At 36.4% G+C, this 23110-nt stretch overlaps 1 protein-coding gene across 5 annotated transcripts in view; it reads left to right on the top strand.

The window, feature by feature from the left end:
- Positions 1-23110, top strand: part of SPATA13 (spermatogenesis associated 13) — a 94397-nt gene that overhangs the window by 48222 nt on the left and 23065 nt on the right. For 2 of the 5 annotated variants that reach the window (XM_087966270.1, XM_087966271.1), the window contains exons 3-4: positions 6881-7231; positions 13038-13182. In XM_087966270.1, coding sequence (XP_087822396.1) covers positions 6881-7231; positions 13038-13182 — 496 coding nt within the window. Of the gene's footprint in view, positions 1-4184; positions 4332-6880; positions 7232-13037; positions 13183-23110 lie in introns of those variants that run through there. The other 3 variants (XM_087966273.1, XM_087966274.1, XM_087966272.1) reach the window with 3 other exon arrangements.

Raw genomic sequence — 23110 nt, 5'->3', positions numbered from 1 at the left:
GCAGAAGGACAGCAATAGGCCTGAGTTCACAAGGTTCAGTTGTATCATCTAGATTTCACACCTTTAATGTAGATAATAAACCTAATTATCACTCAACTCTTTTTTTTTTTTTTTTGTGGCTTTGAATCAGCCTTGTCTCTTGGTGACTATAATGTTTCATTTGAGAAACTGAGAGGCAGTTTGGTGTAGTGGTTAAGAAACTAGGAGACTGAGTTCTAGTCCTGCCATAGGCTTGAAGCCAGTTAAATGTTATTGTGGGAAGAAGAAAAAATAGGACCAAAGAGTGTTAGATATTTTGCTGCCCTACCTTTCCTTGAAATACTCACGCATGCATAATACAATAATAACAATATGTGTTTATAATATGGTATTTTAGCATGGAAGAAGCCAGCTTAACTTTCTAGTCCTCCTGAATTTCTCTGCGCTCAGTGGGCTGATGTTGCATCAAATATACTGTATTTTCTATTAATCCTTTCTGAAAACAAGCCACAATACCATTTCTGCTCTTGAGAATGGTGTGCATAAGCCAGGACATGACTACCATAGAATACTGGATGTCTTGAGACAGAGGTTCCTAGAGGTTTGGGACTGCTTGTTCTCATAATTCCCAGCCACTGGGCTGCAGAGCAATGAAATTATAATGGCCAGAGTGAAGAAGGCTGACTTTAAGGAATGCCAACAGTAAGTAAAGCCTATGCTACTCTCTTATCAGGATCTGTTCTGGATCTTGCTTTACCTGCTGAGTATGAAGAATTGCAGTCCATTATATAGCACTGCTCATAAACTCTACTTGGAGAGTGTATTTTTGCAGGAAGAAAAATCAAAATCACATTTAGGGCAAAACACCTCTGTTTATTCTCTATCAGTCCTTTTCCATGTGAATATCCCTACAACAGAAATATACATCCCTAAACAGGATTGCATATATAAAGCCTTATCTATTTACTTATTTGAATCCTACCTGGTTATTTTTACAAAGAGCTCAAGGCTATTTCCAACATATCCAACATATTTTCCTCCTCTTTCTTTCATCACAAGAGCACCCTTGTAAGGTGAGTTGGGGGTTGAGAAGAGGGCAAGTGGCCCAAAGACACCCAGATGGCTTTCATGGTTAAAGCAGTACTAGAAGTCACCATCTTTGGCTTTCTAGCCTGGTGTCTTAACCACTGCACCAAACTCTCTCCATCTTGAGGGTTAGAAAAAGCAGATTGGATTGTTCTAATTTGCTATTTGGTTTCAAAAAACATGTACAGTAAACCCATCACTGTTTTGCTCCACCCCATTCCAACTTTCAGGAGGCTATTTTTTTCTAAATGTAACTTTCAGTAACTGTGATTACCTGGAGCTTCCAAAATCTAAAACTCAACCTTGTGTTTTCCAACTGTTGGGATTTCAACTTTCACGAAACACTCAAGATTAACTGTAATAGTTATGGTATTACAAGTACTGTATAATGATTATCACAAAACTCAGTCACAAAACTAACCTAAAAGAAATTGACTCAGTTTTGGACTGGTTAAGATAGCTCATGATAATATTTCTCAACACGCCCTTCTAAAGATATAATAAAACTATAATTCTTTGCTAGTTGTTTAAATTGGTTAGGAATTTTGAAAATTACACTAGTCGGTAGTTGATATTAATGTTTAAGATGTCTTTAATTTATACAAATATATTTTTAAAAAATCAAGTAAAAACTACATCTGTATATAGCTATTTCCCATAGATTTTAAGATTTTACAAATTAGATTGGTAAGAATAAAAATAGCTTGGGATGAATTAGTAAATGAAGATTTACGTGGCTAATATGAACTTATTAGCCAGTTGTCCTAGAAGCATTTTGTTAGGAGCAGATAACAAATCCTTGTTTTTGTTGCAAATACTTCAAGCCATCTGGAATATGGGAGGCAAGGCCATTGCTGCATCACAGATTACAAATCTTTCTATGAATTATTTGTTTCCATCAAGTAAAAATGAAACATTAAAGATTAAACATTTGACCATTCTTTTCCAATCTCAGGAGACTGGAGAAGTATTCAGAGAAAAGTGGGGGGAGGAAATCTATTTAGGATTTTTAATGATAGCAATGGTCTTGTCCTTTCTCCAGTCTGAATGCTAAGAACTTTTCATTCCTTGGCACAATCATCACCCAAGAAAAAGGGATGAAATGTGCAGAGGAATGAAACAAGAACGAAACTGAAAGAGCTAACTTGAATGGTGGAACCCATTGAAATGACAGGAGATGCAGAAGAAACGAGAAGCCAAATACAGGTTATTCATTACTCTTAAGTGTTACTTGGAAACAGACTAACAAATATAGAGCTTACGGTAAGCTATGAAAAACAATGATGGATTTTCTCATAGTGGGTTTTTTAAAAAAATATCATCTTCAGAGATTATGGCAGCACATAAGATTATCTAGCCATAGTCACCTGAAGAAGATATGGGTTATTTCCTGGAAGAGAACCTTGAAATTTAATTTGGCTCAACTTTGACCATCTCATATTAGTAAAACCAGCTGAAAATGGAAAAGGATTAAGTTTTGATACCTGGGAAACAACTTTCTGAATCTAAAGCTCAATAAACTGGGTTTCAAAAACTTGTCAACATAAAGGCCAAATGATACTGTTTAATAAGTTTGCATTAAAATTTGTCATATGGTTGTTGATTTGTGCAAAGTACTGATGGTTGATCTGTTGGCTTACTGGAAACAGAATCTTCTAATTTTTTTAATACAATTTTTTTGTGTGTTAAATGCAGTTGTGCTGCATTTAAATATCAAAATATTTTAATATATCTACAAATTCATGTTGCCTTAATCAACTATTAACTCAACATTTACAGCTGGTTGTTTAATTATAACAATTAACAAGTTATTTAGGTTATAGATTGGAAGTGATATCTTATTTTGCAACTACCTGTGTTCAATAGCTGCAGAGAAATTGGTGTAGGTCAGATACATACAGTAGATAATTTTATCCTTCTATTTTGGATGTGAAAAAAATCTTAACAAATGGAAAACTGATCAGTTACCAGGTTATATGATCCCAGGGTGTAATTTAATTTATTATTTACATTTTTATGTCACCTATCTTCCTTATAAGGTGACTCTGGGTGACTTACAGATTTTAAAAAGACAATAGAAAAATAAAATATTAAAACTATGCAAATTAAAAATGTAAAACTATTAAAAACAACAGGACTAAGAGACAGACAGCATGGAGAGGATGTCCTCTTATCCTATCAACCACCTCCAGCAGTGAGTGCCCCTCTGGGAGCCCCAAGCTAGCCAGCAAAAACAAGTTTTAATACCCTTCGGGAAGGCCTAAAGCAGCAGCTCCCAACTTTTGGGCAACCAGACACAGGTTCCATGGAGAGAGTTTTTTCCACAAACCAGGGAGTGGGGGCTTGGTTTTCAGTGCTGTCTGCATCCCACAAATAGAGTTTCGCTTGTTTGTGCGGCCCCGTTGCTGGCATGTTTGGGAAGCAGAATTGCTTAATCACCGTTTGAAAGTTCGTAGAGAAGATAAGAAAGGTTGAGACAGTTGGTGCCTCTATTACCTGACAAATGCACTGTATATTATGGTCTCTGTGAACATGTACCTACATACAGTGGACTCTCCAAATATGCTTTACAGATGAGCTAATAATAACCAAGATAGGTTTTAACAGCTAAAGTTTCTAGCCACTGACAGAGATTCTGAGAACTATACTTCCACCATAGTTGGAAGGCAGAAATGACACATAAACAGAAATATTTTTCATTATGGATTGAATATGGATTTGTCTGAAATGGTACACAGTTTCCTGCCTAAACAGGAGGTTGGACTAGAAGATCTCTAAGGTGTCTTCCAACTCTGATGTTCTGTTATTGAATAGAATGTATTAAGTTTTAACTCTTAACTCTTTTTGGAATGATAATAATACACTGTTAGTAATTTAAATGAGATAAAATATTTATAGCAACAACTTAATAAACGGACTTCATTTGGGCTTCTGCATAGAGAATACAGAACAAGCCGTACCTTTACTGTAATTTGGGCAGAATATAGCTGGTTGTAATCTTTCTAATTGTTTGCCAACTTTTATTGCTTACAATAGGGCAATAATATATTAGCATATAAAAGAGGACATATGACGTGTCCTTCCCTAGTTTAAAGGTACAAGGTCATGGACATGATCATATTAGTTAGCGAGTTGTGTTAAGAGCTACGCTCTTTTCTACTCAGCTCATTTTAAAGTGAAGTGAAAATTACAGAAGGATGACTTTAACCAATATTTTAATGTCTCACTGTCTATGTGGGTCTCCAGTGCTTGTTTCCAATGCTAAGGTACGCTCTTGGGAAAGGTTTTCTTTCTGATTTGCTTGCCCTTGTCCGGTGTATAATTTCAAGTGTTTAACTGGTGTGAACTAGTATAACTATTTTTAACTGCAGTGTTATGCTGTTTTCAGTCAGATAACTATTGGCATTTAGAAGAAGAACTTTCTGAATGTTACTGTGTTGTTTTGTAAATATGAATTGCTGCCAGCTGTTGGGAGGATGGGTGTAGGTAGACCATTGAAGAGTTATGTTTAAATTGTTAATATTGTATTACATAACAAGGATATACAATAAAGGAGGGAGTTAATCATTTGAACACAGGGAAGTTGATGTCATTAGTGCAGTCTTATGCAGATATACATGTATTCAAGAGTAAATCTGAATAAAGGGGGATATATGTTCAATTAAATATTCATTAGGTGGCTTACATAGATCTATTGCTAACTTGTTTGCCTGAGGCAAGGTTCATGCAGGGAACTGTTTCTTAATAAGCAGTTGGAAGTTAGGACAGTTCAGAGTGCAAGTTGTATAAGTATTTGGAGGTAAGAGTGCTCCAGTACGGTACATCTTTTCCTCAGTTATGGTGCTAAAAAATACAAGCTTACTTACAGCAAGATACTTTGCTTATCTTTATCCATAACAATTTTGTATCTTTAGGACTTGAAAATATGTATTCTAACTGGATGTTATTTGTAATAATATGTTGCATTATGTCTTTAAATGCTATCAGAGGCTGACATTAGCAAATGAGTCAGAAATATAGAAGATTACCAAAATTTAGTATTTTCTAATTGGAACGTTTATCATCTGCTGCAGTCTGACTCCTTCAAAATGACTGAAACGACAATTCCCATGCATGCTAGCTAGTGAATTATGGGAGTTGTAGTCCCATAATAGTTGGAAGGTATCAGATTGGAAAAAAATACTTTGGACCACTGATAGGGTTTCTACTTTCTTAGTCCAAATGTTGCTCAAACATTTTTTCTTTCAGTTAGTTGTAAGAAAAACTCAGATCACTGGATCACTTGACAGCATGGTAGTTTTGATTCAAGTCAACTTTCTCTAGCCAGATGCTTCAAGACTGTGTTAGTTCCCTTGATCTCTTAGCTGGCATGGGCCTAGGCCAGCTGGAGGATTGTGAAAATAGAAATTCAACATATCTGGAGGTTAATCGGTTAAGGAAGAATACTGCTGCTTTTGTTCAAAGGAAGGCATGTTCTTTTTGAGCTAATTGTTTCTATCCATTCCCATCAGATAAGGTTGCAAAATCATCTGCCAATATAGTGTCTAGTTTCATAAATTGGACTGAGATACAATGTGTGTATATGAAACGGGTAGATAGGGATATTTGCTCATTTTCCATTAAGCGGATTATGTAACTCCAAGACTTATACTTCACAAACCATGATTTTATGTCTTGCTCGGCCAACATGGATAAAAGAAAATGAGTTATCATGATGAATAAACCCAATGTCTTCTGTAAATTAATTGGAAAAATAGCTAAGAAAATGAAGTTAGCAATATGCATGCATCTTGCCTTAATTAAATCTTTGTGTTTAATGGAACTCACAACCCTAGTAAGAAGGTTGTAGAGTTAAGCATTAGGTTCATTTTTTGTAACAGTAGTGCAAAAGGAAAATGAGATAGTAAGTCATTAATGTATCTTGGCTTTTTTTCCAGAGTAATTTCAAATCATCATAGCCGTATATTTCATGTCATACAATGATCCACAACTTCCCTATTATTCAATATTAATGTCCCTCAGTTAAGAACAAACAGTAGGTTGGAGATACTGTATTTATTCAATATTAATGTCCCTCAGTTAAGAACAAACAGTAGGTTGGAGATACTGTATAACCATTCTGTTTTGCAACAAGAAATGTTATAATGTCATTGCACAAATAACTAAAATATGTAGTTTCCCTAAATAAATTTTAACATGATGGAAATCCATAAGCCATGTTTTAATGCACACACCATTGTTTCTCTTTCATGACTTCTCTTGAGGACACCTTTGACTGCCACAGTTATAATTCCACAGTCAATCTGGTGTTTGTAAGAGTTATAATCATAACACACAGGAAATCATAGATCTGAAAACTCTATTTATGCTTTGGTCACATGCTGCTACAAACTACTGGATAAATACCTCCTTTTTAAATAGAATGTATATATTTTGGTAAAATTTCCTATCCCCCAAAAATGTCTGAATTTGCCATTGGCTTTTTAAAAATTAATGTTTTACCACAGGCTATCAACATTTGCTATAAAATATGCTTGATTGTATATGTATAGTCTCATTAAATGGCTTATTTTACCTCTTTTTGCTAGGGGGACGGGATTATTGCTTTTCATTGATTTTTTTATATTAGGTTTTTATCCTTGTAAGCTGCCCGGAGTCATTGAGAGTGAATTGGGCAGCCATATACATTTTATTAATTTAAACAGAAATGGAAGAGGAAATTGCATGGTACATAGACCCTATTTAGAACAACATAAATCCTTATATGATTTTAAAGTATTTTTGGTTTATTTGACTTGTTCACCTTTGAAAAAAGGTTGTTACTGATGAACACTGGAAGAAGTTTCAAGATGAAGAAAGAACAGATGCTCAAAAAGTCCGAACCAGAAGATGGGGTTCTGGAAAAAGATCTCGGCCTCGGCCCCTGTCAGATTATGGCCAGTTGGCAATTAGAAGTTTGTCCATTCCAGAAGATTCTGTCGCTTTGGATTCCCAGGAAATGGACTCTCTGGAGAATGACAGTGAGACCAAGCCTCCCCCTGTTAAATCAGGCACTTGTGCAGTAGCCAATCCAAAAGCTCACAGAAGACGACCCATCTCTATCATTGGTGCAATCAGTTATTATGAAAATAATCAAACGGAAGAAATTACCGCTCTCCTTGCACAAGTAAGAAATAAAATTCACTCATTGAAAAAACTCAATCAAAAGATCATCCTTCTTTTCTTCCCTGTAACCTTCAAATTAGAACATAGTGGATGCTCCTATTCCTTCTTTCTGCTTCTTCCAAATCATCACTACATATTTATTCTTCTAAAAGCATGATATCAGATTAATTAATACTTTTATGTAGATAATTCTTGCTCTATAATTATGCTATACTATGCTATACTAACTTTTCCTCCCCTGAATGTTGCTGCTTTTGTTTGAGGTTTTAAGATATTTCTCTTTTACTGTGCACCTCTTTGTTCTGTAATAAAACAATACTGATGATGTTGCATTATAAGAAAAGTAACATGATATTTCAGAGTATAGAGACATTTATGAATAGTAACTGGGCATGTACATAACCAATTTAATGCAGATTTATAAGAGATGATTCATGACGATTCATGAATCTGGCCTAGATGGTTAGAATATGATCTAGCTTCATAGTTACAAAAGTTTAAAAGCATAATAAATATTTTTATTATTTCAATGTATGATTATTATAATTAATGTATCATTATTGAAAATCAAAGACCTTGCTATCATGTGTATAATATGATCATCTAACAGAATAGATATATATTCCTCTTGGTATTAAGCAAGAATTGCTTTGTGATCCTATCTATGTCTACTCTTATTTTTCATTATCCAATCTTTTTATTTCAAAAGAAAAACTGAAGCAAGTAACCATCATTATCATAAAATCCTTTTGAGAAAATCATAATAATCTGATGACCCTTGGTTGTAGGATTAGTTTTTTGGAGTTCATCTAAAGTGATTATGATAGTATATATGAGTGGTGGCTAACCTTTTTGGGCTCCTGTGCCAAAAATTGTGTGCGCGCTGGCCAGCACCCAGAAGACAATGCGTGCCCCCCGCCCCGTGTGCATGCATGTGCAATCCCACTGCTGCTTCCCCCTTATCTGCACTGCACCTCACAGCTGATTTTCGGCTGGTTTGAGTCCTTTTTCGGCTTCCCAGAGGCTTGAAAAAAGCATCTGCATGCCGAATAGGCCTGTTTCATCACTTCCGGTATTACAGGAAGTGACAAAATGGGCCTATTGGTCCTGCAGAGGCTTTTTTCAAGCCTCTGGGAGGCTGAAAAAGGCCTCAAACCAACCGAAAATCAACTGTGAGGCACGCACATGCACAGTGAGGTAAGTTTGCCTGTGGCTCGCATGCTGACACAAATGGCTCTGCGTGCCACAGGTTCGCCATCACAGGTATAAGCAATAAATAATATAGAAATATGAAGGACCTATTCATTTAAAAAAACAAACTGAAGATGCAAATCAAGTTAGAATATTGGAAGTTATACTTTATTGTGTTACAATTCCAAGAAGGGTTTTACTTAACTGTATTGATTTTGGCCACAGTTGCATGGCATGAGGCATGATATAAACAACAGTTTATCTGCAAATGTTCTCAAGAGCTTACAACCTCACATTGCATAACTATAAGATACCAATCTTCAGTTTGTTTATAGGTTGTTGTGCTATCTCAATGACATATATGGAGAGAAAAAGAAATACAGTATCACTCTTAATTCTTGTAGGTTGATTAAACCATCACAGCTGGGTGATTTGCAGCTGTGCTACTCACAAGGAAGAACATCTAGGCATGTTCACAATTTAAATGTAGTTAGCTATAGCAATTGTTCAAACGTGGCTCTTGGCTCAGTTATATGAAACACAAGTTATAAAAAAATAAATTTGAAAAATATTGACTTAATTCTTATTTTCAACCTGCAGGTTTTTTTTAAAGTATATGTTTTACAGCCCACCCTGAAATGTTGTAACCAAACATGTAACCAAAAAAAGAGAGAAATATTTTTGCAAATGTTGCCAAGATAGATTAACAAGATAGATTCATTTCATTCACTCAGAATTCAAATTGTGAATGGATGCATACAATTCTTTGTGATACAAAGTCTGTAAACATGTAGGCTTTGAGTTGTGTGAGTGATGTATTTGGATTTGAATAGTGGAGTTAATGTAAATAAAATTTAATTTTACAATAAGTCACTGAACTCAGTAGATCTTGAATAGGTCTAGCTGTATTCATAGGTTTCTGGTAGAGATACCTTGCTTAGAAATTTTCTCTGTTTTTGCCTCTGAATATTTGCAAAGATAGGTTTATTTAATTTCACAGATAAATATGGAAGCTTTGCAAAACAAAAACAAAAAAAAACCAACCCAAACCTTGAATTATTTACTTTAATATTAATTTCCTTTAAAGGCAACATTTTGTGTTAATAAGGTAACAGTCACTATTCATTTATTGGAAAAAAGCTAGGCTATTATCTTTAAACTTCCCGTTGTGGAAACATCACAAATATTGTTTCATTATATTGTTACTTTTCTTACTTTTTCAATAAAAATGGGCAGTTTTTCTATGCATGTATAATTCATCCTGCCTCCCACATACTCTGTTCTCCAAGGCAGTCTTCCACAGTAAACATTTGCTGTGCTAATGCATATTTGCTGGATGTAAGCTTGAAGTAAATACCATCTTACTACCAGTGTTAATAAAAAGTTGAAATGCTTACAAACAAACGTGTGGAAATCATTGTAAACTCCTTGTGCTTGTATAGGACCCACAAGGAAAATGGGAAAAAGAGGGTTTTATAAGTGAACCATCTAGTTTAACTGGAAGGTATGAAGCACTGTAAACATGATGGATCAAAAGAGATTTTGAAGGTTTTTGTAAAGATTATTTTAAGAAAAAGAGAAAGGAAATCAATTGTATGTAAAGAATGAGAGAAAATGCACAAAAATGCCGGGGTATTTAAGTTGTATTTCTGTTTCATAGTCAGCTTTTAAAAAATCAATCTAGAACATAAGCTAGTAGAATGCCAGAAAGTAAAATCCCTTTTTAGTCCTACTTTCACTTGCTTGACAATTTAATTTAGAAGAAGGAAGCATTTCAGTTTCAATGAATATTAAGTCTTTCCAGACAAAAGAGCTGCTCGAAAAGCTGTGAAAACCTGACAAAGAGGTTGTCAGAGCTTTAGAACTGAAATGTGAAAAGTGCTCACTTCCTCTTTATTAAGGGCGAATTAGTTAAAAAGAGCGAATAAGAAAAAGTGAAAAGGGATATTTTATTTTTATAGAGGAAGAAGAAGCTTGGAGTTAGACATCTGTATGAAATACATGAATTGAAAATTGCTTTTAAAAATGTTTATTGTGTTGGAATTGTGAACAGGACCAGAAAAAGGTACTTAATGAAAATCAAATGCTCTATCCCTGATTCGTGATTTCAGCCAAACCATAAACCAGCCAAGCCTTCCTATGTAGGAAGGATTTTTAAAAAAAAGTCAAGATGGTGATTGTGATCCATGATCAAAGCCCCAGTGATGAGTAAGGGCGAAGCTTCAATTGTACGGTGGAAGCAGCCATCTTGACATTTTTTGACCCTCCCTGCTGAATCCTTGTCATAAACATAAAACAAGCCACTTGGGTTGCTTGTTTGCTTTCTGCTATGCTTAATAATATGGCAGCCCCCCCCAAAAGACCCTTTCAATCATGGGTCTGAAATTTTCCCTGATATTTATTTTAGTGACTCCTGGGACCTTATTGGAAGCTATATTTTACCTCAGCCCATCCTATAATTTAAATGGTGAATATAATAATACTAATGAACATTAATATGTTTCTGGTTTAGTATGTTTGTAGATTTTGCCTGGAAATGAATACTACTCTGTTGATTATGGAGATTGTAATTAGTTGGAGTAATTAGTATTTCCATAGTAATTTGGCTTTTTAAGTTTGAATTTCATTTAACTTAGTTTTGCTATATTTATTTAATTACATCAACTTCTAAGAGTCTTGATACATCATTAAATGAACTCTTCCCTCCTCTGTCAAAAATTATTGTGCATGGTTCATATATCTCAATCATCCAGTGTTTAAACTATACAAGTGTCACTAATTTAGCTAGAAAACAAATATTGCCCTTCTTATTTTTTCCCCTAAATTTGATGAACATTTAATTCAGTTCTTCTTTAGAATATGGAGTATTTATTCACTATTTGAATTTATTATTGCTGCCCAACTCTAATTTATAGAATATGTGTGCATGTATTTTAATTCAAACATCTTAAAATGTTAAATAATAGGCTTAATTTCAACAATTGGAAAAAATTGGAAGCTCTTTTGCTTTTGTTTAATGCTTCAGCAAGCTGTATACTCCAATGTTTTATTTCACTTTATTCCTCTTTCCTTTTCTTTCACTTAGTTCCAAGAAGTCAGGTAGCATGTATTGTCAGATTTTATTTTTTCTCTAAATTGTTTTTTCCTGAAATATATTCTGAATATCTGCGAGACTTGGGCTTTTCCCAAACCGTCTGATATTTTCCATGTCTGCATGAATGACACCCTTGTATGTAAGCAATTATATTCATCTCACAGTAGAAACAGAGATAGGAAAGGAACAGTATGTTGCAGCTAAATATGTTCATTCAATATTTCAGTGAGCCTCCAAGATCTTTTTTCTGAATATTCTAGTATATTACCTTCTCCATTTTTACATTTCTTGTTCAATTGTCCCTGAAAATGATTAGTATTTTTATTAGCAATAAATTTGTAAAGTCATCAAATCACAAGTAACTCAAGGTGGCATAGAAAGAGAGTTAAAAACAAATCGTGATAATAAATGGGTCATAGGAAATTTAGAGAAAATGCTATAGGTGGTTCTCGACTTATGACCACAATTGAGTCCAACATTTAAGGTGCTAAGTGAGACATTTGTTAAGTGAACTTCCCCCCTTTTATGACTTTTCTTGCCATGTGTGAATCCCCGCAATTGTTAGGTTAGTAACACGGCTGCCATGTGAATCTGGCTTCCCCATTGACTTTGCTTGTCAGAAGGTTGCAAAAGATGATCACACGACCTTAGGACACTGCGACCATCATAAATATGAACCAGTTGTCAAGCACTTTAATGTAATCGACCATGGGGATGCTGAAATGGTCATAAGTGTGAAAAATGGTCACAAGTCATTTTTTTCAGTGCTGTTGTAATTTCGAATGGTCACTGAACGAACTGTTGTAAGTCAAGGACTACTTATATTCCAGAAGATTAGAATAGTGACCAAGAAGCATACCTCCCATAGACAAAGGGACTCAGCGTATGCCAATCCTACCTCCAGTGGCCATCAAGCAGACTGGTTAGGAGACATGATAGCAGTCTTCCAATATTTGAGGGGCTGCCCCAGAGAGGAAGGGGTCAAGTTATTTTCCAAGGCACCCGAAAGCCAGACAAGGAATAATGGATGGAAAATGATTAAGGAGAGATTCAACCTGGAAATAAGAGACACTTTCTGACAGTGAGAACAATCAATCAATGGAACAGCTTGCCTTTGGAAGTTGTGGGAGCTTCATCACCGGAGTCTTTCAAGAACAGATTGGACTGCCATTTGTCAGAATTGGGGTAGGGTCTCCTGCTTGGGTGGGGGTTAAACTAGACCTACAGTACAAGGTCCCTTCCAAACCTGGTTATCTGTTATTTCCAGGATTGTTTTTAAATTTCTTTTCCCCCCGCCCAACTGTGAACTTTTAATGGGATATTCTTCAGATTTTATCTCTTTTCTATTTGTAGAATTCATTAGCAGTAAGATAGATTATCAGTCTTGAGAATAATGTGGAACCCTAATGCTGATTTATAGCAAGAGGTTCCTTTTCGCTTGTTTCAAAAACAATTTCCAAATGAATATTATTTCCTGCACAGCTGTAATAAAATATTTCTTTTTCTTTTTTTGCCTTTTTAGCCTGTGGCACGGCCTCCTGTACCAGCACACCAGGTTCCCCCTTACAAAGCTGTCTCAGCCAGATACCGCCCCTTCACCTTTTCTCAAAGCACACCCATTGGTCTGGATAAAGTTGGGTGTAAGCGTCAAATGAGAGCTTCCAATGGTGAGTTTCATTTGGGATGAAAGAAGTAAATAAAGTCAGAATATACAAGTTTTACTCTATTGTTTCCCAACGCCAGAGCTGGTATTCAGCAGTTTCTGACCAGTTCTGGAGAACCGGTAGTGGAAATTTTGAGTAGTTTGGAGAACCAGCAAATACCACCTCTGACTGGAAATTTTACAGAATCTTTCCCCTGCCACACCCACCAAGCTATGGCCACAGAACTGGTAGTAAAAAAAATTTGAATCCCACCACTGCCCAACACCCACTCTTTGGGACTCAACTTCTGTAGAAATTCCTCTTAGAAAAAATAGTCTTCTTCAAATCTATTTTCAATTTGAATTTTCCCCCCTGCACCCCTCAGAATCATAGTTTTAGAAGTTTGTAGTGTTTTAATGTTTGTATGTTTGCTTAATTGCAAGGCTCTTAGTTCTTTTATCAAGAAAATAAATATTTTAAAAATAGAATTGAGACATCTATGTTCCATGTATAGTATTTTGGACTGGATATATGTATTGTTTTTACTAGATGCTGCCACATTTTCTTAAGCTTACAATATGTGCTGTTCTTAAGGGAACTATAAGATATAGAAAGTAACAGGTTACCAATCCGTGTGTGGGTGCCCTACAGATGCATGTTGATATATCACTGGGTTCATCTTTATGTGGGTGTGTATCAGTGGTGGTATTCAAATAAAGTTGGCACCGGTTCGGTGGGCGTGGCTTGGTGGCCGCACTTTGCGTGCATGCACAGACTTTGTGTGCACGCGCGCACCAAACACGCACTTTGCAGGCGCAGAGGCGTTTTAACTTGCCTCCTGCAAGCCTGCATGAGGGTGGTCGCTGCCGCATGGCGCTATTCTGCGCCACGCAAAGCAGCTGCGCTTTGAATTCTGGCTATAAAAGTGAGTATGGGAGCCCGTTATATTTCATCAGGCATGTAAAATTGGTGTGCTTTTAGTCTGGTCTTCCCAACCTATTAGTTTCCTTATTTTTGTTCTGTTGGGAATAAGCAGTCAACACAATAATGTATTTTAGAACACCACCACCATACAAACAGTTTGACATACTTTCACGTTTCTGGTTTATTCTTGTTTTCAGCTGCTAGTTGATGGATTGTGTGGAGGTCTTGGTTTGAGCTTGGTTGTTTGCTTGAAGATATTTCGTTACCCAACTAGAAAATAGGATTTGGTCTTATACAATAGCTTTTTCCAATTTTGACAGGGATGTTGTTTTCTCCCTGGTTGTTCCTTGATTAAGGTAGTGTTTGCAGGATTGTTTGTCTGGTGCTAATCCCTGCTTATCTGGGTTTTGGCTGTTGGAGAAGATGTGTTCTGGTCTTTCTGTTTCCTCCTTAGCTTTTTTTTTTCCAAAATCAGTAAAACTTTATTCTATTTCCATTCTCTGCCTTTAACAGAAAAATTGGAGAAAGCAATGTTTGTTTTACAAAGATAATGCATCTCCCAGAGAAGAAAAACCCTAAATTGAGAATAGAGGTAACTTGGAAAAAACTCTATTCAAAGTAAATCACTCCTGATATTTTTGGTTAAAGTAATACTGAGAACAATCATTCAGTTTGCTTGCTTAATAAAGTGTGGCTGAGGACTTTTTTATTGTCTCTTTTGAATGCAATTTGTAAATGTGGACGACTTCTGTGCCTATTGATGGCTGATGTACCTGAATGCCAAGCTTCCAGCAATTCCTAGTGTTTCTGGATTTAGTTTAGTCTAGGACGGTCACAGTTTCCTATTTAAAAATATGGTTTGTCCATGCGCTGTAAAATTAAGAAGTTTTCGTGTTTTCTGACTGGTAGTTGGTATTCATAGATGCACTTCTGCCTGTCTGTCCTGCCTGCCTGCTTATTGTGGCTATTACAGTCCTTTCCCTGTATGTTGTAGATGACTCCTAATTTTGCTTCTTGGACCTGTGTCTTTTGGCTTACTTGAGGGTTTCTGGAGAACTTTAGTTGGTTTCTTTGCTACAGTGATGCCATGTAAGTGTAACAGTCTGTTGGTTGTTTCTGAGTTATTTTTGATGTATGTTAGTTTTCTTTTTCATGTTGTTGGTTGTGCTGTAAGGCATTGAGTGGTCAGAGACTTTTCATAAAGCTGCATAGGTATTCATTTTTGGGGATATATTCTGGAGCAGGAGTGTCAAACATGCATCATCAAGGTGGCGTCATATGACATATCATGACCTTTTCTCCCTTCGCTAAACTGGGTGTGGGCGTGGCCAGCATGTGTCACATCTGGCCCATGGGCTGTGACTTTGATACCCCTGTTCTAGAGGCAGTCAGATTTCTTTTTGTTTACCTATGTTGGATGGATTGTGATCTTCACACATGTGCATATTCATGTACATGGATTCCCATGCCCTGAATCCAAGCATGCAAATACTTTATTGCTTTGTTTTGGGGAGAAGAGATAGCAAATGCACCCTCTTTCCATTTGCAATATTTCTGAAGAATGCAAGGAGCTAAGTTGTACATTGGGTTTTCTCTACTGAGAATTAAAAGCTACAGCACTAATACTGTGATACTTCGGGCAGCTCAATAGTCAATTGTGGACTCTGGGGGATATTAAGCAGCCTGCCATGCAGCTTATTTGCAAGGCTCAGAAAGGAGTTGCAGTGCTTCAAGAAGCTTGGCCATTAAGACAGCGATTTCCTGCTGGGGAAAAATGTTTCTCTTGTGTTTAGAGCTTTATCAATAGCCTTGATAGTTAAAGTGAGTAAGTCTCCTTTCTTCATTGCACTAGCAACCTTTTATTTTTATCTTTTATTGATTTCATTGTAATTTCTTTGATCGTTGTGAGTTGCCCAGAAATAAATAAAAATAATGTCAGTGCTAATATAACAGTATATACAGGTAAACCTCGACTTAGCAACCATATTTATGTTGTTAAGTGAGAAATTTGTTAAGTGAGTTTTGCCCCATTTTACAACTTTTCTTGCCCCAGTTTGTTAAGTGAATCATTGCAATTGTTAAGAACACAGTTTTTAAATGAATCTGGCTTCCCCATTGACTTTGCTTGCCAGAGGTCACAAAAGGGGATTCCCATGACCCTGGGACACTGCAACCATCATAAATATGAACCAGTTGTCAAGTATCCAAATGCTGCAATCCTCATTAGTGTGTAAAATGGTCATAAGTCGCTTTTTTTTCAGTGCCATTGTAACTTTGAACAGTCACTAAATGAACTGTTGTAAGCAAAGGACTACCTGTACCAGATTCAGGGGAGGGAGGTAATACTGGTGGTATAGAAAAAAAAAACTTAAGGAACTTTTAAAAGGTTGTATACTTGGTATTCTATTTCCTGGAGACATTTTTCACTTGTTATTTGATGTGGGTACAATATGCAAGAGATCCATTCATTTATTCAATTTATATAGTACCCATATAAAACCAATGACTCTGGGTGGTGAACAATTATAAAAACTATTAAAAAGAAATGCTACAGCTTCTGGCTTACTTCTGCAGGCTTCAGTGAGTCACTTAGTTCAAGCCTGGAATCTGAAGATGGAATTTATTTTGCGTTAGATAGATTCTCATTGTAACTCCCAAGAGCTACAATGAGTTCTGCTGATGTTAACAAATAGAAAGCTGTCTCCATCACAACTGGGCCATTTCTTTCAAAAGATAGCAAAGTGTAGGGGCCAAGTGTAGAAATTGCCACGTAATGCCCGGCTGTTCATTTCCCATTGAGCCACTGAAGTCCAGGAAACCACATGACTTGCATGGATGTTTCAAAACTATAGTATTGCCTCAAAGATATTCTGAGTAAGAGAACAACACAGTTGGAGAGTTGTGGTCCAAGGAGGGTGCGGCGTCTGACTTAAAAAGCCAACAGAATTAAGCAGCACTGAGGGATTTTTCTTTTTTTGAAAGCTTTGAGTTTTGCCAAGCATACAGTCCAGTTGAGTTACTTTTTTGATTTTTAAAAAGTAGCATTTTCCATTGCTGCTCCTTTCAGAAAGGAAGTCCAAATACAGAAAGATACAGGGATCATTGCTTAATGTGTCAGATCAGCACAATGCAGTCACTGAAGAGATAAATTCTGACCTTGTATTTGTAACTACCATTGCTGTGCTGGGAAAGGAATTGTAATCCATGCTTAAGAACAGCTCTTCACAGATTATTTCAAGTTCCCTGGCCAGCCTTTTGCTTTCCCTCATTTGTGGGTACATGGGTACAAAGCCAATTTCTGTATACTCCCCCATATTTTTCATCTATTTTTGCCCTTCTGATTTAGCCTACATTGTTGCTAGGAAATAAGACAACAGGATACAAAGCTAGTTTTTGTGCTCAAGGTTTGCTCATCTCTAGCATTTGCAGAATTTGAATGGTGGCTTTGTAGGTTTTGGGCCACTTATGGCTGAAGAAAAACCAAATGCCATTTCTTTTAGAAGAGTAAGAAAAGCACTTGTGATTGTTGGTTTTAGCTAAGATGTATTCTGGTACCAATAGATTTTTGAAGTGCTTAAGAGAAAAGTTTATCACCATCTGAAAAGCACTTGTGATTGTTGGTTTTAGCTAAGATGTATTCTGGTACCAATAGATTTTTGAAGTGCTTAAGAGAAAAGTTTATCACCATCTGAAAAATACTGGGTGATGTCTGTAAATCCCAATAGAAGGAAATAAACAAGAAAAAAAAGCAAATAAGGCCTTAATTATAAGATCTAGCTGGCAATGCTGTCCTTAAGAATGCTTTTCCAGGATCAATACAAATACATACATTTTGAAAACGTCCTTCAAACCTTTAAACTTCATTTTTATTTATTAGATTCCAATATAATTCAAAAATGTAGTTTCTCTGTCAGGCACATTGGAATCACATATTAAAGAATAATATATACAGTATATTAGATTGAGTTTTAAAAAATTAAATTCTTATACTATTCTCCTGAAGATTAACCAAATAATATGCTACCTATCCATGGAAAACAAGATCTTTATTATTTAAGGTAACTTATTTATTAATATTTATTTTCAGTCAATATATTCTCCTCCTCTTAGAGCTGATATTTTTAAGAAGAAAAAACAGTCCACAACCAAGCTATCTTCACTAAATTAAAATTCTGACTTTTTAAATGTGCAGTTGTCTAACTGCTAAAGTTGAACTGATTGCTTAATACCTATCTGGCTGCTGCACAATGATTTTCAATTATTCACAGACTGAGTAGATGTTGCACTTGTGAAGTGGCTTTCTTCTCCATTAACAATACTAAATCCTAGAAATTTCCACCTTTGCTACTGAATTTTGTGATCCAGAGCCAGGCATCTCACAAACCTAATTTCCAGAGGCAGCAGATCAAGATTCTAAAAGGCAGATTCCACTATATATTCAGGACCAGACAGAAAGCAAATGCTCCAGAAAAGGCAGGTTGGAAGTCCAAAGGCTAAAGTACATTTGAAGCTGAGATCTAAGGTTAACAGATGTGATAAGGGAAGACCAGAAGCAAATTAAAAATCAGGCATCTGTGACTTTGAAACAGCATTTTGAAAAAGGGACAAGGGTTTAAGTTCTCACAGTGATGTAATACAATTCCAGTCTGGTTTTAGACTATAAAGATTTTCACAATGGTTTATGTACAGCTGATGAAAAAAGAATCCCTTGCCTGTAAACCTATAAAATTTAAAAATCATGTCGCAAAAGGAAAAAAAGGATGGCAAGCAAAGAAAAAAGCAGATGGTTTAGGTCCAATTTTTCATGTTAAATAGCTGCTCTTATAGAATGGCCAATGGATTCAAGGAGAGAAGATAATAAAGCTGTGTTTTCAGCAGGAAGAGAAAATTGCTTTATTTTATTTTTTTCCCATCTTTCTGTTGCTAGTAACTGACAAAAATTGCAGGTTCCTAAAGGCAATTTGATGGAATTAGTCTTTTGGCAAGACTAAAGAGAAGTCATGTGTGTTCAGGAACTAGCTCTTTTATACCCCTGGCTTAAAATAGGTTTGAAATGTGAGTCAGCTGATAAATCTTTGTGCAACTAATCCTACTGACGTAGAATCTCTCTTAGCCCATGGAATTTAATTTACCCAACTACTGTAGTAAACTGGTGGGCCAGTACAGCTGATGAAATCCTGGAACGAAGAGCTGAAATGTGCAATTTCTCATTCTCCAATAATGCAATGTTTGCACATTTTGCATCAAGTGTATTATTATTATGTAAATGCTGTGGAGACAAATGTAGCTCTTCAACATTGGAGTAAGGGAGGGTGAAGGTTTTTGTTCTATTTTGTTTTTAAAAAGATGGATCTGAATGCCCAGTGAAAGTCTCATTCAGAATAATAATAGTTGTGATAGATCCCTTGGGTGCAATCCCCAAACATCTAGAGCACCACTTGAACTCCATTGGCATTGACAAAAATCACCCTCAGTCAATTGCAAAAGGCAGCTTTACTTAGGAGTAGATAATATTTTGTAACCTATTCAAACAACATCGGGCTATCCCTGGTCCTTGGAAAGAACTTGGTAGGTGGATAAAAATGCCAAATCTAGTGTAATCATCATGCTGACTGTTTGACCAATAACAACAACAACAACAACAACAACAACAACAACAATAATAATAATAATAATAATAATAATAATAATAATAATAATAATAATAATAATAATAAATCAGTGCAAATTAAATTATTTTCTTATTGGTTGCAATAAGGAAATAATTGACCAGACTTGAATTAATATGGATGAATGCTGCATGTGCACGATTTCTCTGTATAGCTTCTTTTTTCTTTCTTTCATAACTTCCTAAAGATTTCCCATGATGTCACGGAAGGCACTAAACCCACAGCTATACATTCAGAGAGTGAGCTGTCATTTTAAAGTAGAGTTTGGCTGAAATGCAGCCCCATGACGCTCCAAGCAATGAATAAGCTATTTCGGCATTTCCAATTGCTGCAGCTTCCGTGACCTATGATAAATTTCATTTACGGATTAAAAAGGATTCTTGGTTTGAATGTAAACCAGGTGCTTGGTGAATGATCTTTTTCTGGATAGCAGGATGGTAGCCAGAGGGGATATAACCCGGTTTTGGAGCCTGGAAAGCCTTCAGATAAGTATGTTGATGTAGGAGATGAGCTCCATTTGTTTTTTGTGGCATTTGGGATTTAAACATAGGCCTAGACTTGGGTATCCAACATCATGTTTTAACTGGAAAACCTAGTAGAGTAGTGAGACTGAAAAATGAAAATGACTTCACTGTTGATTTTAGTTTTAACATTCCTGTTTGAGAGATAAAAATTGCCCATTCATGTCTGTGTTTACTTCAGGCAGTAAACAATAGAGTGAGAGTTACAGTGAACAAGAAATAATATGCCATCTATACAGATTCAAGGCTAATTTCAGTGGATGAATCAATTCAAATTTATGTTATCTTCTTAATGGGTATCTGTTTTAAAACTCACAAAAAAGTAGACAGTTAAATCTAGATCATTATTAAGCTGGAAATCAATAATGGATCTTAATGAAGGTGGCTTTCAAATACGTATTGCATTTCTGTAACTTCATCAGGTTTTTTAAATCTCTGTTCCTCCTGTTTTTAGAAATATTTCTGTTGTGATTAAATGAAATAATTTAGTCTAATTTACTGTTTTGATTTATTCTAAATAAAAGAAGTTAAAGAACTTAGATTAGGTGCTAATCTAAAGCTTTTAGGAGGACAGCTGTAGTCTATTTTAAAATATCTGTAAGTTAAATATTTTGTACAGTTTTAAATATTAAGACTCCCCAAAATGCAGCTCCTTAAAAAGATTAGAACTTGTGGTAGCAAAAGTAGAAAGGATATAATTTGATGGATCATTATTTACTTGCACTGTTTCTGAGATACCTTTTTTTTGGCACGCCCAAAGTAAAGTATTAAAATTTTTGGAAGAACAAAAAAATCATCCTATATTGAAAGATAGCAATGTGATGAGTGCCTTTTTCTCTAGCTTATGGGGCCATCACTGAAAAGGTTCTCTTTCACAACCGCTCTCCAAACTTTGAAAAAATCTGTAGTAGTTTCGCTCTCCTGAACTATTCTATTCGCAGATCTCCCATGGTCAGTAGGGAAGGATGTTAGCAATTGAGGGCCACTGGCTTTTCTATCTTCTGTAAGGCATGCGCAGGCAGACAGTTTGGGAGAATATATAGTGTCACTATAAGGCTCACCTCACCATAAGACACACCTAGGATTAGAGGAGGAAAACAAGGGAAAAAAATATCAGGCGGCGCCTGAGAGGACCATAGATAGGTGTCCTCTTATATGCCAGCATTGCCTATTGACTCCTGCACTGCGAAAAAGAGACAAAGAAGGCAGGCAATGACAAAGACAGAAGTGGCGGGGTTCAGCACTGTAAAAGGACCCTACCGCGGCAGCCGGCTGCTATTCACCAAAGGACCAGCACAGACATTTCCACCCACCTTTGGAGTAAAAAATATGGTAATTAATATATTTACACCTTGCTGCGCATTGGTTCTCAGACTTTGTTTCAAAAAATGAGAGCCAATTTGGTGCAATGGTCAAGATGCCGGCCTGGAAACCAGGAGACTGGGAGTTCTAGTCCCACTTTAGACATGAAAGCCAGCTGGATGGCTTTGACACTCTGAGCCCAACTCATTTCACAGAGTGGAGAAAACAGGAGGAAGAAGGAATATGAAATATAATCACTACCGTGTATTATTTATAGAATAATAAAGGAAGGATAAAAATAAATAAGGCGGGGGGACTCTCATCATACATTATGAGAAAACATCTAATCAACTGTGTTGATAGAATCTGGCAAACATATCCCGTAACAACATTCTTCTATGTAATAACATAACGCATTAAATTAGGAAGGAGGATATGGTTAATTAATTGGGCAGGAGATGTTCAAAAAAGGAGATTTTTTTCATTATACCTAATTAACAGAATAACAAGAGTTGGAAGAAACCTTGGAAGTGCTTAGTCTGCTCAGATAGGGAACCCTATACCATTTCAGACCAATGGTGCATTGTCTGGTTTCATGCGCTTTCCAAGCATCTGAACTTTGATCATATGGCTGTGGGAATGATATGACAGTTGTAAATGATGTTTGTAAACAGCTACCAGTTGTAAAGTTACTTTTTGAGTGTTGTAGTAACTTCAAACAGTCACTAAATGAAAGTTGGAAGTAGAGGACTACCTGTATGCATTCAGTTCTTTTCTTTACCTTAAATATGTTTTTGTGCCTTTTTTCTGTTCTGGTAGGCTGGTATGTTTTACTGCTCATGAAGTGGTTATGAGAAATTTAAAAAAAAAATAGGAGTCTGGTGCCATTTTAAGAAAGCATTTTGTAAAACAAATACAGGTAGTCCTCAACTTACAACAGTTCATTTAGTGACCATTCGAAGTTACAACAGCACTGAAAAAAGTGACTTAGGACCAGTGGTGGGATTCAGAAGTTCCCACTACCGGTTCTGTGGGCGTGGCTGCAGGGGTGGGATCGCATGACTCGTGCGTGTCAAACGCAGGCTTTGTGTATGCGTTAAAACAGTAAAAACTAAGCTACTGCCCCTCTCAGCTCTGTTTAGCACAGCAATCCGCTCTGCCGCGACAAACAGCTGAGAGGTTAAAAAGGGCCTAGGAGCAGGGACGGGCGGGTGGGTCCAATTGCATAACGTCGCGGAGACTCGGAGCGAAGCGGTTCTCTGCCAGCTGATCTTCGCCGCTGCCGGTACGCCAGAACCGGGCTGAACCGGTAGAATGCCACCACTGCTTAGGACCATTTTCCACATTTATGACTGTCGCAGCATCCCCATGGTCATGTTATTTACATTTGGACCCTTGAGAACTGATTCATATTAACAATGGTCGCAGTGTCCCAGGATCCCCTTTTGCGACCTTCTGACAAGCAAAGTCAATGGGGAACCCGATTCACTTAACAACCATGCTCCTAATTTAACAACTGCAGTGATTCGCTTAACA

This window comes from Notechis scutatus, chromosome 5 (assembly GCF_049901735.1).
Source record: "Notechis scutatus isolate UNSWTSFEM ecotype Mainland chromosome 5, rNotScu1.2, whole genome shotgun sequence".
In the NCBI taxonomy this organism is placed as follows: domain Eukaryota; kingdom Metazoa; phylum Chordata; class Lepidosauria; order Squamata; family Elapidae; genus Notechis; species Notechis scutatus.
The sequence above is the reverse complement of the archived record's forward strand: the minus strand, read 5'-3'. Positions and strand labels throughout refer to the sequence as shown.